The sequence below is a fragment of the Podarcis vaucheri genome, assembly GCF_965113315.1.
Source record: "Podarcis vaucheri genome assembly, chromosome: 1".
NCBI classification, from domain to species: Eukaryota; Metazoa; Chordata; class Lepidosauria; order Squamata; family Lacertidae; genus Podarcis; species Podarcis vaucheri.
Genome location: NC_138759.1, coordinates 106,416,422 through 106,433,806, shown reverse-complemented (window position 1 = coordinate 106,433,806; position 17,385 = coordinate 106,416,422). Strand labels below are relative to the sequence as shown.

General features: G+C 39.4%; 1 protein-coding gene across 3 annotated transcripts in view; it reads left to right on the top strand.

Annotated features, from left to right (window-relative positions):
- Positions 1-13,723, top strand: part of CACNB4 (calcium voltage-gated channel auxiliary subunit beta 4) — a 154,790-nt gene extending 141,067 nt beyond the window's left edge. For 2 of the 3 annotated variants that reach the window (XM_082198473.1, XM_082198474.1), the window contains one exon: positions 518-13,723. In XM_082198473.1, coding sequence (XP_082054599.1) covers positions 518-778 — 261 coding nt within the window. In that variant the 3' untranslated portion in view covers positions 779-13,723. The remainder of the gene's footprint in view (positions 1-517) is intronic. The other variant, XR_014213409.1, reaches the window with a different exon arrangement.
- Positions 13,724-17,385: the final 3,662 nt, after the last annotated feature.

Sequence of the window (17,385 nt, the reverse complement as noted above, 5' to 3'; positions counted from 1 at the left end):
TGCTGAACAAGAAAGGGTTACAAATAAAACATTGTAAATCAATGGGAGAAAAGTAGGCGACTTTAGAATTGCCCGCAATGGAAGTATAACTCAATATGCTTTTTAAGAGCTACATTTTGGAGAAGGTCTTATTTTGAATTCCCAAAAGATCACAGACTAAAAATACAAGTCTTAAAATTCCTCATCAGGCAATGTATCCTGAACCTGAATCCTGAGCCTCCTGTTGAGAATCCCTTCTCCCTGCCAAATGTTTTAAAATAATGTCGTCTAGAAGACATCACGCTCCACTGTTTTCTCACATCAGCTTTGAAACCAGACTGTATTCCCAAGTATACAAAATAGCAGCCAAATGTCTCTTAAATGAATGATGGGAGCATATGGATTCTGAAGGCCCTCTCAGAACAAGAATGCAACTAATTCAGAAGGAGCAAAATGAAATTGTTTCTCCCAACTCCCCCCCACACCCCTTTGTTGTTGTTGTTTTTTAAAAAAACCTTGAATTCTTTACTATTTATAGAGCCAACGAATGAGGCATAGCAATCATTCTACTGAGAACTCTCCAATTGAACGACGGAGCCTAATGACCTCTGATGAAAACTACCACAACGAAAGAGCTCGGAAGAGCAGGAACCGCTTGTCTTCCAGTTCCCAACACAGCCGAGATCATTACCCGCTTGTGGAAGAAGAGTACTCCGACTCATACCAGGACTCCTACAAACCTCACAGAAACAGAGGGTCTCCTGGAGGATACAGCCATGATTCCCGACATAGGCTTTGAATACAAGAACCTGGGGGGAAATGGTACTTGTCTGTTGCCAACTTGCCATAACATAGCTAGGCCAAACGAATCAACTCGATTCGGCAGTTGCGGCATGGTTTTTACTATGCTTACAGGCTGCCGCCGTTTAATGCTATATAAAAAGGGGTGAAACATACAGATCATGCCCTTCATATGTTTAGGAAGAAGATAGTTTGCCCAGTCACTTTAGATGTGTTTTATTTCCAATGTAGAGATTTAATTTTAGAATCAGTACCTTTTCTCTTCATTAGACACTATTAGACACATCAATTTGTAATTTAGGATTACCTGTTGAAGCGCATATAAAATGATTTCCTGCACTGGAAATTCCAAATGACCAGTTCCAGTTGGAACCAATTTATAAACCAATTCCTGTTGGAATTTGGGCGAAATTGACTGGAAAGTCAACCTGAGCATGTTGCGGTCAGTTTAAAAATAAAATAAAATAAAATAATGAAGAATAATGAAACCATTATAAGCAAAATAAATAAAAGCTATAGAACTTGTTTATCAGAAGGTGAATTTATATAGATAGATAAATACGGATAAAAATAAAACAATTTTAATGTATTTATTTCAGATTAACCAAATGTAAGCAGTCAATAGTGCCAAAAACGATGAGCGAATGCAGCAGTTAGACTACTTTCCAGTTTAAAGTGATCTGTATGGGATGAGTTTTTTCTCTCTCTCCTCCCAGCATATGCATTGCAGCAAACTGTATGATGTCGATAGTTTTTTTTGCATTTTGCTAATGACAATATAGAACTATTTCAGGAACTTTAAATAAACTAGGAGTGAAGAAGCCTAACCATTTTTAATGTGGTGGTGGTGGTGGATGTGGGCACACATTCACTGTCCTGGAAACATGCTCCTTTAATCCCAGTCACACCTTCGAAGTGTGTGAAGTGGATGCGTGGGATTTTGCTAGCTGGCCCTGCCTCAGCTATCACATGCTAAGCATAGGGTGTGGCTGTTTTGCTGAAGGCTCTTCTGGCGCGATCCAAGTCCCTAATTGCATGTACAGTTCTACATGTGTAGAGCCCTGATCCCCTCTCCCTGCACCCAGGTCTTGTGAAGGTATGAGCAGGGCTTGTTCACTCGTTGGAGGATGTGGACACTTTTGGGAATTTGGTTATTTTTTATTTCGTTGGCTAACAATGCTTAAGCACTACTAATAATCTGTATCGGGCACAAAGCTCATAACCATCTTAATGTTCTACTTGGGTCAACAACAAATTGGCCTTGCACTCACAGGGAGGAAAAAGAAGATGCATTCATACTAGGGCTTAAATGTGTGTATTAATATATCCAGAAGAACTATGGTATCATCATTTTTCCTACCAAAGATTTAAGAGCATATTTCTCAGTGATTTGTCAACAGACCATAGTAGCATGATGGTTTTGCACAAAAAATAAACAAAGATAATTCCAACTGAAGCACTTCAGGAGCAGTGCTTTAGTGAGGATGCCCCTAAAATTTGAGGACTTGTTGTTCTCAGGCGCTTTCTGGAGAATGACAAACCATTTTCTATATTGTGTTATAAAGTATGATGTTTGAAGCTATTTTTTCCTGGTCTGAATGCATCACCTCTCGCATACAGCAAAAAATACTTCATCAAAAACCCTATATAAAGTCATGCCTTACAGTCTTCCATCTTGATCCAGATTCCATTTGTGCTGCAGTACATATGCAGAGTTCCTGCTTGTGTTTGGTTCTCCTCATGCATTTAAGTGTAAAAGGAAGCTCTGCACACACACACACACACGTCCTTTGTGTGTACAGGGCTGGTTCTTCATTGAAATGAGTGGGGACACCCATACATGTAGAAGCTCTATAGATGAATCACTCTATGAATGACCGAAAATCATAGCATCCACGGAGAAGGTTGGCCAAAGACATTTTGCTAAGGCAAAGAACAAGATGGTTCCTCCCAGCTGACTGGGCACTGGCAACGTGACAGTATCCTCTACTGCTAGTTTAGGGGGCGCATGACTGGTAATTTGGCACACGTAATTCTGATCCCCAGCAGAGGGGAATGGCCAGGGAGCCGAGGAAGAATGTTCAATGGCACCTCCATCCCACAGTATCTGATGCCTGATACAGCTGTCTCACTCTGCCTAACAATAGCATGTGCTCTACAACTTTGGATATTTATAATAGGGCAATGGAAATGTTTATTTTCTCCAAATCTTTTAACAATGTAAAAGTAACCATTGGAATGCGGCAGTGTGGAATACATTAAAAACCAAAATTGTAGGTCTTTTCCAGACAATTCTAAAAGAGGGGCGGTATTCTGAGTGTAATATTTGTGGTTCTTCTAATCTCAGCTCCATACAAGGAAGGCTGCTGAGGGGTAGCTGTTTACTTCCCTTTTTAAGAGAGAGGTGTGCTGCAGTGCTAGAGACGGGAAGCACACACAAACTTGAAAAGAAAAGAGGGGCGCTAAAGGTACAAGAAGTAGTGAGAATTTGCTGTAGGATAGGGTGGCTAACCATAGCCCTCCATGATGTTGAACTACAACTCCCATCATCCTTGGCCATTGACCATGCTGGCTGGGGCTGATGGGATTTGCATTGCAATTCAGCAACATCTGGAGTGGCCCTGGTTAGTCACCACTGATGTAGTAGAAATGGCACAAAATACCTATACTGTATCAAGAGGCTCTAGGGAAGAATCAGGTGGTTTCTATGTCTGTGCAAAGTTGAGTTTCTAGGACTAAGCTGAAATAATTTCCAAGAGCTTCCTACTCACTAGGGATAGTTATTCAGGAGTAACTAAAAACAAAATAATGTACATGCCTGATTCCTAGACTGAAATGTGAATAGTGTGTGTGTGTGTGTGTGTGTGTGTGTGTGTGTGTTACTAAATTATATATATAGAATTTATAAAATCAGTCTCAAAGAGCCACATGATTATTGGAACTACTAGCTACCATGACAGAGTTCACTGTTGAACACTGTTGAACACAGACAAGGCACGTACTGTATAAGAAATGTTAGTTCTGAAAGGAATCACCTAGACTTCGAATGTACCGTGAATTTTTCTAGCTTAGTCCTGGAAGCTTGAGGTTGAACCTCCCTTGGTTTTAATTCATTGCTATTCCTTGAGGGAAGCTTTGCGCAAACATACGTTTTAAAGGGCACTTTAGGCTGCAGTCCTGAACACACTAGGACGAAAGCCCTACCCAACACAGTGCGACTTACTTCTGAGTATACATGTTGTTTTGATTGAGCTGTTAAAGAGGAAGCTCAGGGCCTCCAGAAAAGTGAGTACCATAACTTAGAAAATTTAAACTTTCTAAAAAATCCACGAAATGATGGAAATCTGGAAGATGGAGAAGTTGTTATTTATCACTACTCCTATTAAAGGCTCTGTCCAGTTTGTGCCACTGAACCTTGTTCTGCCAAATTCTATACCGCACTTGGTATTGTAATTGATGGGCTAGCTGGGGGAAGAATCTTGTTTTCGCCTGCAACAAAACACTGTGCTTTGAGTGCAGGGAAAATGAGATATGCCAACAGCTGAAGTGGTTTTGTTAAGAAAAAATATCAGGATACCCTGAAGGAAATGAGTAGCTGTGCAGTTGCTGCACAAAAGAGTATTGTCTGGAAATGCCCTTCGGGAAATATGTGTTTATTGATAGTGTGATTATTTCTAACTGGCTGGAGGGAAACATGGATTTTTATGGGTCTGGACTGTAGGCAAACTTGAAAGTTTTCCTCATCAAAATGACCTTTTTCAGCAGTCTTGCTACAAACCTAGGAATTGTGCCTATACTTTTCACTATAAAATTATATAACTGGTGATTTCAATACTTCAGATATTTTGCTGCCTTGTGTCAAATGAACACTTGTTTTCATTTTCTGCTTTATTTGCTTTTTAAAATGGCACTTTTCTTGCTGTCAGACCTATGTCTTACAATGGCATGCATGCCTTTTACCCAGTATAAGTAAATTAACTTTGTTATAAAGATTTATCATTTTTCATTCTGGGATTTTAAAAACAGGACTCCTTGCGTTAGTACTTTCACTGTTCTCAAACCTAGAAAAACAACACTTAAAAATGGCCACATACCAAAATGCTGAGATGTGCATGATAATTTTCTCTGTGCATATGTATCCTTCACTCATCCCTTTATAACAATTTAAACCTGAAACCCTCCAACTAATCACAGTTTCCCATTTCATCTGAACTGCAGAAACTGTGGTTACCAGGTTATGAACAAGCCAGGATCTTAAGACACTTCCAAACCCTGTGTTTCCTGGCTTGTTCCAAACCTCCTAACCAGGTTTTCCTGGGTTAGACAAAACAGGAAACTGTGATTAGCTGGACACATCCATGTCTAATTGCTGCAAAGGACAGAGAAAAGGGCAAGAGCCTTGTACATCTCTCAGCTCTAATAACCCGAATCATGCTAATTTATTGTCATTCTGTCACCTTCTGGTCACAATTATCCTTCTGATCAGAATCGTAAAACTGTCCAACTTCTAAATTTCAACTATGCTCATCATCTTTTAAACAACTGGAAGAATCTCAAGCCAGAGTAAAATATTAGTGGAATTATATTAGTGCCAACTTGGCTAGAAACTAGTGCATGGTTGCATTGTGTAATATTTGTACATTTTAAGTATGGAGGACAAATTGAAAGCGTCATTTTCTTCTACAGTTCCTCTTGGCTCTGAGCTTTCCCCTTCAGTGCTGTGCCAAAAAACACACAAATGCTCCAATTACCACTCCATTGTGTCCATTCGCCCTTACATGGGGCATATCCAGCCACATAACAAATACTATAAACTGTGCTTTCCGTGTTATAAAAACCTGCACTTCACCAAGCAACATGGAAACATTTCCCACAAATTGTTTCTGTTTCTCACGAGTGAAAGCAACAACCTGATAAACTTGAGAGAGAAAGTCTATGTGGATTATGTATTACAACCAGAGATTAATTATATTTTTAGAAATATTCAAATAAACCTAACCTGTAATTGCAACTCAAAGATTTACAAGTTATGTTTTCAGAAGGAAAACAGAGTAGGATCACTCTTTAGAAGATGGCATCCCTACTTTTTAACATCAAAATTAACTGCTGAAAATGTAAGTCTTAGTTTTTCCCATCTATTTTCTTTACAAGAGTCACTGTTAAAATAGGTTTCAAAAGCAATTTGACCCAAAATGTTTAGCTTGCAGTCTACTTGGAGCAAATTGACTAAAATGCTTCTGTTATTTATCCCCCTTGAGTAACTCTTGGTGTGAGGGTCTGAAAACCAAGTTCCTCCAATATTCATAATATGAATGATTTTAAAGTATAACGTACAGCCCAAAGTAGAGTTGCTGAGGAAGATTCTTCTAAGGCTGCAAGTGGAGTTAATACTTCACTATTTGGAAGCAGGCAGATAATAGATGTCTGAATAGCTAAAACAAGGAACAGGGCAAGAGAACATAAGGTGAGGGACATATTTGTAGTCTTTGATCAACTCAGCCTTAGCCCTCAGTGCTATGGAGTAAATCCAGAGAGTCCCCTCCATGAATGGAAGGGATTCCATTCATGGAAGGCACCCAGATCCATCAGAAGCTCCCTGCCTGGAGGAAGGAGTGGAGAAGGCAAATTTGCAAACTGCCCCTTTCCCTTGTAGCCCGCCATGTGTCTTCTCATTCTGTTCTGGAGAGTCCCCTGCCCTTCCAGAATGGACTTTGAAGGAGCACAAAAGGAGGAAACTGCAGAAACTGCTTCCCTGCAAGGGGAATTATGCTGAGTGCAGCTTTGTGCAATTAACCCAGAAGTTAAGTCCAAGGGCATTAAGAACGTAAGAATTTCCTTGCTGAGTGCGTCGAGTCCTGTGTTCGGTTTCCTACAATGTTTAGTTGTTCTTGCAAGCCAGATAGGACATGAAGGTGATGGGCTTCCCTACAACATGTGATTTTCAGAGGTACAGTGCCTCTGAACATGAATCTTCCATTTTGCTACCCTGGCTGGTAGCCATTCATAGACTTCTCTATGAAGCTGCCTAGTTCTCTCTCTTTTTGAAATTCATCCCAGAGGCAGCTACCCCCAAATCCTTTGGTAGCGACTTCTGCTCTAGTTACATATTGTAAACAGGACACACCAAGTTAGTGTGGATATCATTGCAGTTTCATTGAGTTCGGCCTGAGTGACTGCTTCAGTACTGGGCACCGAACTGGCAGCATGATCTGCCATATTTTATGCTATAGCCCAATGGAGCATTTTACAGTACTTTTTATGTCTTGGTTACATGTACTGCATATTCATCTGCATGAAAGAGAAGGCATTAGGAAAAAACATTTCTTAAAAGTTTTACAAGTTCCTTTTATGTCCTCATTAAAGTATTAATTGCCATGAATGCACTGAAATATGTAGATCTAGACTAGAATGCTCTTTATTCTCTAGTAACATTATTGACCAGACCATTTAACTGCTTGAAGATATTTGCATTTTATGGTGGATCGCTGCAATGGCACTCAAATGTATTTTCCCTAGTAAATGAGATTATGCTTTTAGCATTTCAGAAAGAAAATAAATTAGTTTTAAAGCCTTTGGGAACTTCCCCCCTCCCCCCTAAGTCTTCTTTGACAATCTAGTAAAAAGTAAAGATCCACATAGTGGAAATAATCCTAAACCTGCATTATCTTCTCAGGCTGCAAAATTACTTTAGCCTACTAGTCCATTTGATAGAGAGTCTTTTTTGTTATGCTGTCTAGTAAAAATGCTATCTGAATGGTGCCAACTTCCTTAGGTTTTACTTGCTGGTGCCTGCAACTGGTTCACACTCAGATAATGCCTACACAGAAATAACTATGGTGGATTTTATCAGTGGTTTTCTTAATTCGTACTCATAGCAAAGAGAAGCACCCAAAAGAAAACAGTTGACGTTGGGCTTCACCTAGTTTATTATGGGTGCAGATCCCACATCTCCCACCTGGCCAAGAAATGCAAGATCTGAGAATGCGTTCTTTGGGCAAGCAGAGGTGGGAAGGCTGGCCAGAGGTATAGCACAGAGGTGTCCATCCCTTGTAATGGCCCTAAGTGTTGCCTCCACATGTTCAGAGGGAACAACACTGTTCTGAGGTGGTGATCTCTCCACAGGCGAACACTGTTCCCATAGTGGACTGAATTGAGCCCATATTGTGTCACAGTAGCACATTTTCAGTTTGGGTGAATGCCTTTTTAAAAATGGTGTTTCTTTAAATGCACTGTTTAAAAGAAAAAAGAAAAACACTGGTTATTACCTACGTAAACATTAAAAGCCTATGTTATCTCGCCCTCCGCCCTGCATTGGTTTTCTGTAAAAAATTAATGGAGACCCAAATAAATAAGGCTATGGCTACAATTCTGTGCACATTTGACTTTGGGAGTAAGCGGCACTGAATTGTATGAATTACGCCCATAGGAATATGCAAAGGATTGAGCTGCATGAATAATTTCCTGCTTTTAATATAAGACCTTATTACGATCCTGTTACGCTGCTTCTTATACCAATCGGTCTATATACAGGTATTTCAAAGTGTTTTAAGAACGTGTCACCTTGTTTCCATTTTAAAGCATTTGAGGGTTGGCTTTGTTTTTTCCGGGGATGGGACTGTCTTGATATGATGGCCTTAGCATACATCTGCATAAAGATTTTAAAAGCAGACAAATGCATTGGTTGCACTCTTGATGCTGGCAGGGTATTTGTGCCAATTGGGGTGCTGCACCAACAATTGAATCAAGTATATCAAAGTTACCTTGTTACATGGGTTGTTTCCCTCTGCCTTGATTTGCTTTGCCAAACTGTATTTTAAAGATCTGATTGTTGGGCTCTTTTGCAACTTGTGTAGTTAAAACAGTTTTCTCATGGCATGTACATTCGAAAATGGATAATGTTTTGTAGCCATACCGTTTATTAAAGTCAACCCTGCAGCAAAAACCTCATAAGAATAACTGGATCTCAGTAAAGCTCCACTTTGAGTTTAAAGTGTATCTGCTTTAAAATCCAAAATAAAATACGACACTTGGGTCTAAAAAAAATATCTAGGTCAGGGAGTTTCAGTTTGAATTGCTTCATCTTGCACTCAGTTCACTCACTTTAAGTTCCCTAGCAAGAATATTGTCTCTTGCTATTTCTGCTACCTACCTCTTGACTGCTTCTCACCCTCAATTTCTGATTTAAAGGAGCTACATTTACACTAACGAAACTCCTTCAAATCAGAGGTTTTTGTGCAAGTACAAACATGAAGTGTATTAAATCAGGGCATTTCCCAATAAACCATTATAAGAATTTACAGATTTAGCTTTGCTGCATGTCATCTTGCCCTTATTTTCCCGCCCCTCTCTGTTTTTAAAATACCATTTAGAACTGGCTGTGGGATGTTCCCTCTGTGTGCCCTTACTTGGAAAAGAAGGGCTATTGCAATGGATCCTCTCCCCCCCCCCAAAAAAAAAATGAGTAAGAAGAAAGTGTTTACAGCAGTACTTTATTAAGTAAATTTTGTATGCTGCTGCCATATAGTTAAACAAATGTTTGTAATCATTACAATATTTTTTAGCCATCAACATTAGATTAAATCTCCACCATCAAGCTAATAAAACCAGCATAATTTTGTGAATGACTATGAAACAATAGTTTTGAAGAAGAAGAAGAAGAAGAAAAGCATACTTCTTTTTCTAGATCAGGGCTGGGGAATCTGTGGCCCTTGAGATGATGTGTGACTACAACTCCCATAATCCCTGGCCATAGCCTATGCTGACTGACCAATGAGAGTTGGAGGGCCGCAGGTTCCCCCAAGCATTGCTTTTGATGGTGTCTCTTGTGAAATATGCCTGCAGTATGTTAGAAAAGGTATTCCATTCCTGTGTGAGAGTGAAGGGGCAATCTCTTCCATCTGCAATGTTTATAAGCTCTTTTTTTAAGTGTTGCCCTTTAAAAATTGGGTGTTAGAGGTCCCTTTTTATTCTGTTAAAAAGCAGTTCAATTTATTTAACTAAACAATTAAAGGTTGCGGCCCTAGTTTTGACAGGTCTCTCATGAGACAAGAGCTTTTCTCTCCATGGGGTCTGAGATATGTAATTTAAATAAATCTGTACAGTACTCTTCATCTATGGTCCCTGGGCAGTTTACACCAAAATAAAAATGCATACTGAAAGGGGGGAAAATCCAAACGTACAATAAATGCCACAGCTAAAAAGAGTTCAATTTAAAAATGTAAAAGCTGGAACAATTGTTATATTTATGTTGTTGTTGTTGTTTAGTCGTTTAGTCGTGTCCGGCTCTTCGTGACCCCATGGACCAGAGCACGCCAGGCACTCCTGTCTTCCACTGCCTCCCGCAGTTTAGTCAAACACATGCTGGTAGCTTCGAGAACACCGTCTAACTATCTCGTCCTCTGTCGTCCCCTTCTCCTTGTGCCCTCCATCTTTCCCAACATCAGGGTCTTTTCCAGGGAGTCTTCTCTTCTCATGAGGTGGCCAAAGTATTGGAGCCTCAGCTTCAGGATCTGTCCTTCCAGTGAGCACTCAGGGCTGATTTCCTTCAGAATGGATAGGTTTGATCTTCTTGCAGTCCATGGGACTCTCAAGAGTCTCCTCCAGCACCATAATTCAAAAGCATCAATTCTTCGGCGATCAGCCTTCTTTATGGTCCAGCTCTCACTTCCATACATCACTACTGCCTTGTACCAAATAAGGGTAAGTGTGTTGGTGACAGGGGAACCGCCCTGGGGAGGAAATTTCACTAACAAAGTTACCAAGATTTTCCTCTGGCCATGGCACCTTACCTCAGATAGCTTGTCCCTCATCAGAAAAGGGAAAGGAGAGCTATTGTTTCTGGGTGGGAGAGTCTTCAAAAAGTGTATTTGCTCAGACAGGCTGATCAGGGAGCAGGCGTTCTTTCAGTACCTTGTCCCAAGCCATGTAGGGGCTTTAATGCTAAGCACCAGCACTTTGAATTGTGCCTGACAACGGTTGCAAATTAAGGACTTTAATGACTGCTGAAATACTGTTCCAGCCACCAGTCCTAGTCAATAGCCTAGTAGCTGTATTTTGAACAATACAGATTGTTTGTCATATAATGGTAGTTACGCAGATCCACAACTGCACTTCAAATTCAGTTTGAGGACAGATAAGCTACTTTAAACAGAATACTTTTTCTGCGCAGAAAGCACCTTCCATATAGGAAATGAATAGGAAAGCTGTGAGTCTCTCTGCAACAATCCTGCTGCTTCATCTTACATTATTTAACGCCAGAGTACAGTACTTGAAACCAGGGATTTTCTGCTGTTGAGTACATGATTTCTATCTCTAGAGCTGCCAACAGGAGTCTTCTGCTTTGTTTTAGAATCCTTGTAATCTCATTGAATTAGGTTTAAGATGTGTAGTTCCAAAGCTTGTTTAAATCTAAGTACTCTTTCTTTAAAAGCTTGTTTTTGATTGGGGTATTCAAGGCCCATAAGTTTCCATTGTTTTGTTGTGCTAAAGTTTTGCAATGGTTTCTATGTGGACTCCATGATGCTCACGATTCTTTAAAAGTCCAAAATTAATAAAACATAAGGCAAAGCCCTTTTTCTAAAATTATATCCACAATATATTTCATACATTGACCACTGAATTGAAAGTTGGAAACTTATTTGAAAAGGAAATTATGCAATTCATGCAGATTTGTATTTAATTTAATTTGCATGGTTGCTTGGTTAAAAGGAGTGCTACTACAATTGATTCCACCTCCTCCCCCATGATTCATCATTACCTTAATTTTTTATTTTAAAAAACCAATAGACATACAATCATCAAAACACTTATTCTAGGATCCACTCCAGATTTTAGTGGCTAGATGGATTGCAACAATATTAGCCTAGCCACTATCAAATTTGGCAAAAGCAACACTGTTCCCTTTTGTTACCACAAACAAACTAACTGGCTTGGTATTACGTATTCTTTCAGATCCGAAACATACAATGTCGAAAAAGAGTAGAAAATACCTAAACGAATGGATTTGGACTAAGGGCTGTAGACTCAAACTAGGATGAAATTTATTTAGTTATAAATAACGAAGACACTATTTTTTCCCTGAAATTTGTGGAATATTTTTCCAGAAAACTAGCATAGAAAAACTTCCTCTTTACATCAATTCCTTTGATCCAAAGGAAGTATTTTCAAGGTGACAGGGGGAAAACAAATTTTAACATCATTTATAATTCTTTTTTAGGTGCACTTAGTAGCTATTGTATTTTAAACTGTAGTGGAAAAGAAGAAAGCTACTGTGGAAAACATTTGCATCTTAGTATTACTGAATAGATTTGCCTTTTTGAGCACAAGAATCACTAGAATTTCCAAGCAATGGCCTGTGCATTGCAATTTGGGGGATTGGATCCTCCAGCTTCTATCACCTACTAAAGTCTCACTGCTGAAAATGGCTCCTTTAAATGTTATAGTTCTATGACTAAACATTATGCCCAGTGCTAAGTAATCTCAGGATCTATCCCCAGAGATCTCGCAAGTATTCATCATATGTCTTATTAACATTTTTTTTAAAAAAAGGCTCTATTATTTATTGTACTTATTTCGTATTAGCAGTAGAAAAATCAAACGAAGTCTCAAGACACTATATTGTACATTATAAAATTACAGAAAAATATATTTTGCCAAAAATATGGAGCTAGAAAAAAGCACATTTGAAATAGCACAAATTTACATTTACATTGCTGGATCTGCCATTGTAAGGGTTTTGGTGTGGGTTTTTTTTTGGGGGGGGGAGGAGTTGGGTAAATCATTGGTTCCAGATTAAGAAATTGATCTGCATTTTCCAGCACATCGTTTTATTGCATTAGACTTCTTCACCAGTTCATTTCAGAGCCAAGCAATTTACTTATTTGCTATGAAAGTGTATCCAATAAACTCAGTGTGAATTAGCTTTTCAAAATCAACAGGCCTGGGTTTTTCTTAAATATATCGTTCTCCGACCTTACTTCTTTCCCCCATGTTCTAGAATTTCAATTTATAAGTGAGCTCTAATTTTGTGTTCACTTGAATTTCATGCTTTTTCTTTTGCAAAGAAAGACTGAAAAATATATCCCATAATATATCTAAACCCCCGGGCCCGACCTATTGAGTAAAATATCCCATTGAAATATCACACAACTTGTAATAACAGTTTTGCCTTTGAAATGTAACAATTGCAAAGACTCGAACTTGCACAAACAAACTCCCAAGTATAAACCATCTAAGGATTGAACTCATTATGCTCCTTTTGGGAGTCCATAATGAGATGGGAGTGGAAGGTAGTCTGTAACTGCCTCCGCAAGGAATGTATCATCTAGAGTAAAATTTGTATGACCTCTGAAATTGTGCCTGAGCTCCTTCTCGTGTACACAAAGAATCCGGAAAGGGAATTTGTTGTTGCATAATAGTGTGATGTGAATAATCTAGTATCTCAGCCTGAGACCTTGAGGAAAGTACACTAATCTGTACAAAATATCTCAGCGCTGACCCAAACTTGTTTCCCATTGAGTTCTCTGGACATTATGGCTATCCCACATGTGGGAGACATTTTGGGTGCATTATGGGTATTGGAATTAAATGCCTTTGCAAAACCAAAATAACAGACATTTTCTATTTAGTTGTTTTCCTTTTTGCAGATCTGCCCCTTCTTCTTTTTACTCTATAGATACCGTATGTGTAGCATTCTACAGGCATGCTGGGTAAAATATACTATGCAAATGTGTACAGTGTCGCATGTTTTGCTATCTCTCTGCTTTTAGTGGCTTTCAAGGAAAACAAAAGTGTTGTTATTTTTGTGAGCCCAAAACATCAAACAGAAGAAAATGCAGACTGCATGCTTACAGTACCCTGATTTCTATGGATTTGTTTTATGGAATTTAGATGTATTAAACTGCATTAACAACATTTTTTCTACAATAAATCAAACAAAAACATCTAGTCTCTATGCCTACATGTCTTATCTCTGAGTGGTTAGACCTAAACAAGCAGAAAACATTTTTAAAAGGTGGAGCTTGAGCATTTCCTTTATCATCATACATAATTACACGCTGCTCTAAAGCTTGGAACTTTTTCTTAAGTCGCGGGTTGCACTCCCTTGCAGACCACCTTACACATTCCAGAGGCAAAATGGATGGAACAATGTATGTGACCCAGACCTTTGTACAGTAGGCTATATTCTAGGCATGCAAAAGCTACTGATCTACACATATCACCATCCTCTATGCAGGCAAACAAGAACCATAATCACAGTTCAAAGTCGTATGTCAAGCAGGTAAAAGTGGTCAAGGAGGGTTGTGGTAATGAATTTATGTAAAACAGAAAATGCAGAAATAAAATTTATTTCAAAAAAAGGAGGGTTCTGATCTGGGGGAGCACTGTGCATTGTGCTTCAGAGTCCAGCTTGACTGACTGCACAGAGTGAGCATATCAGTGCCACATCTTTTAAAGCACCCTTTTAGTGCCATGCTGAATTCCATCCCACCATTCTCCAGCAATTTAATGAGAAAACAAATGGTATTCAAATGAGAGATGTCAGATAACTTATCTTGGGTGTGTTACAGGTCTTTCAGTGGGTGGTGCGGTTTTTTTAATAAAGTACCTGTTTGTTTGACAAGTGAGTACCAGGTGATCATCGTCTAAGTTGTGTGCATTCCAGAAAAATCTGTGGACCAAGATTAAGGGGATATTAAACAGCATCTTGACAGGAGTGCCTTCCCTTCACTACTTCCATCCTAAACTGAAATCTTGCTTCAATTCAAACCCATCCCCTCTCATTACTCTCAATGCTGGATAGCTGCTCTGCCCAGGCTGGTAGGGTGAACAGTCTGCATGGATTCTTGCAGTTTCTGCCTACTGTCCTAGAGACTGCCTGGAAGCCGCACCATTGTCCACCCGTTGCTTGCATAGTTCCAGCTCAAGGTCCTGGGAGAAAAGAGCATGAGCACTATGCAGACAGTGGTTCTGTAGCCACTATAGCGGTACCTTGGTTGTCGAACTTTATCCGTTCTGGGAGTCCGTTGGTAGTTCAGCTGGTAGTTCAGCTTCCAAAAGATGTTTGCAAATTGGAACACTTCCAAGTTTGTGGCGTTCGGGATCCGATTTGTTTGGGAGCCAAGCCGTTCGACAACCAAGGTACTACTGTATTGATTTTGAGCACCAGCATGTCTGACTCCCCTTCTAACTCCAGGTTTGTGACCTTCCTGAAAATTCTCCTCCACTGTTTATGAAACTTAAGAGTCTAATCCTATTGAGGCTAAAGTAAGTCCCATTAAATGCAGTGGGACTTATGCCTAAGTACATTTGTATAGGACTGCAGCCCAGGTGACAGCATAGTTGGGCTCTCTGTCAATTATACAGATCATTGGTCTATAGTGATATGATGCTTAGATCACTGTGGAGTGCTCTACATAGGGCTGCCTTTGAAGGGTACTTTAACTGGTCCAGAATACTGAAGCCAGGCTAATGGGGGCTGCTTATAAGATGCACATGACTCTTTACTTGAAACGACTGTGCTGGCTTCTATTTTGTTGCCACGCCAAATTCAATGTTTGAGCTTTAAAGTCCTTTAGGAAAGTGCCTGCTTTCTGTCTCCTGTGTGCCCCACTTCCCCCCAAATATGCTTAGCTGGGACAAGAGCCCTGGAACTGCTTTTCAAAGGCGGTTCATCCTCCCCTTCATTATGTCTATTTCTTTTACATTGCAAAAATTGAAATGCAGTTTCTGTTTCTTTAGATTGTAAGCCTAAAGGCAGGGGCTGTCTTATCATTGCCACTTGTAAATTGCTCTGGGAGCCTATTTTTGGTTGAAGAGTGGGATAAAAATGCAATAAAAAAAATTATAATGGCCTTACGTAGGATGGTCACAACCTTCCTTTTTTTAGGAACACTTTTGATCCCTAAGTGGTTGCTTCCTTTTTGACATGATTCTAATTGCTACCATTAAATTGTTCTTGATAGCTGTTTGTACTTCTCCTCTCTCTCTCTCTCTCTCTCTCTCTCTCTCTCTCTGTGCTGTTTTGGCTTTTATGGCTGTTTTAGTGTATTTTTGTAATGGAAAATTGTTTTGAATTGTGGGTAAGCTATGTGAAATTATTTAACTTCTTAAAATATGTGCTCTACTGTTGAGCTCCAGAACTTCACATCTACATCACATTTAAGCTGGAAGAATAACGGATTACAGTTACAGTAAAAGACTTACTACCCGTGAGATGTGTTAGAATACAGGTTAACTGTAAATATTAACATTAATTTTAAGATTATCCTAGTGCTTTTGTACTCATGGGCCATGATGCAGGAAAGCAGGAGCACATTCATTAATTTTATCAAGCAAGTATATAGACTAAGATATGTACATTTTGACTTGTATGCTACTGAAAGAAAGAAAGAAAACGGAACAGTCAGCGAAGAAACATGGAATATATCTCCGGAGGCTAATTATGCCTGGTGGTACCAGTGTGGTGTAGAGCTGGAAGAGGACTTGGAAGACCAGGGTTCAAATCCCCAATCAGTCACAAAGCTCACTGGGTGTGACCTTGCCCTGGGTCCCTGTCTCTCAGTCTCAGTCTTGCTGTGAGGATAAAACTGGAAAAAAGGGAGAAGCATGAATGTCATCTTGAGCTCTCTGGAAGAAAGGTGGGATATAAATGTAATAAATAAATATGAAAGGTGCTAACCCAGCTATTGTGGACATTGCAGAAATACAACTATTGTAGGTAGCTGTGTTGATCCATTAGAGAGGAAAAACCACCAAAAAGCCACACACAGTACGGTCTGCAGCACTGTTACGACCAACTGACTTATGTCAGTAAGCTTTCAAGTAGCCAGAACTGTTCAACAGGCTGGATGTTAATACAAAACGGGTGGGGAAAAGGCTGGAGGTTTTTGTTTGCTTAGTATTTAATTATTACATATCTATTCTGTTCCCTCCTCCCAGAGGAACCCAGAGCGGACAGTAGCAAAGTAGTAAAACAAACAATTTAAACAAAATAAAAAAAATTCCTTCCAGTAGCACCTTAAAGACCAACTAAGTTAGTTCTTGGTATGAGCTTTTGTGTCTGAAGAAGTGTGCATGCACACGAAAGCTCATACCAAGAACTAACTTAGTTGGTCTTTAAGGTGCTACTGGAAGGAATTTTTTTATTTTGACTATGGCAGACCAACACGGCTACCTATCTGTAATTTAAACAAAAACGTATTTAAAACATTTTAACACAGCTAAGTGCATTCCACACATTGGGTGCTACATGTATCTTGATGTTAGAGCCATGGCTGTTGGTACAGTATTACTTATTATTAATCTATGGAATTTATTTATTTTCCTATTAAATTTATATGCCGCCCTTCACCCGATGATCACAAAGTGGCTTACAGTATAAAAAACTAAAAAACCACTTAATAAAAAACGAAACAACTAAAAATCAAAATTAAAAAACCCACACAAAGTCACCCACCCCCTGGATGAGCAGCCGTCTTGAAAAGTAGCAAAACCTGATGCTACCGGCTTGATTCCCTGAGAAACTTTCATTGATGCCGACTCCCACCATTTCAGATTAGATTTTGTTAAGACATGACCAAAAGTAAAACGACGACGCATAAGAAA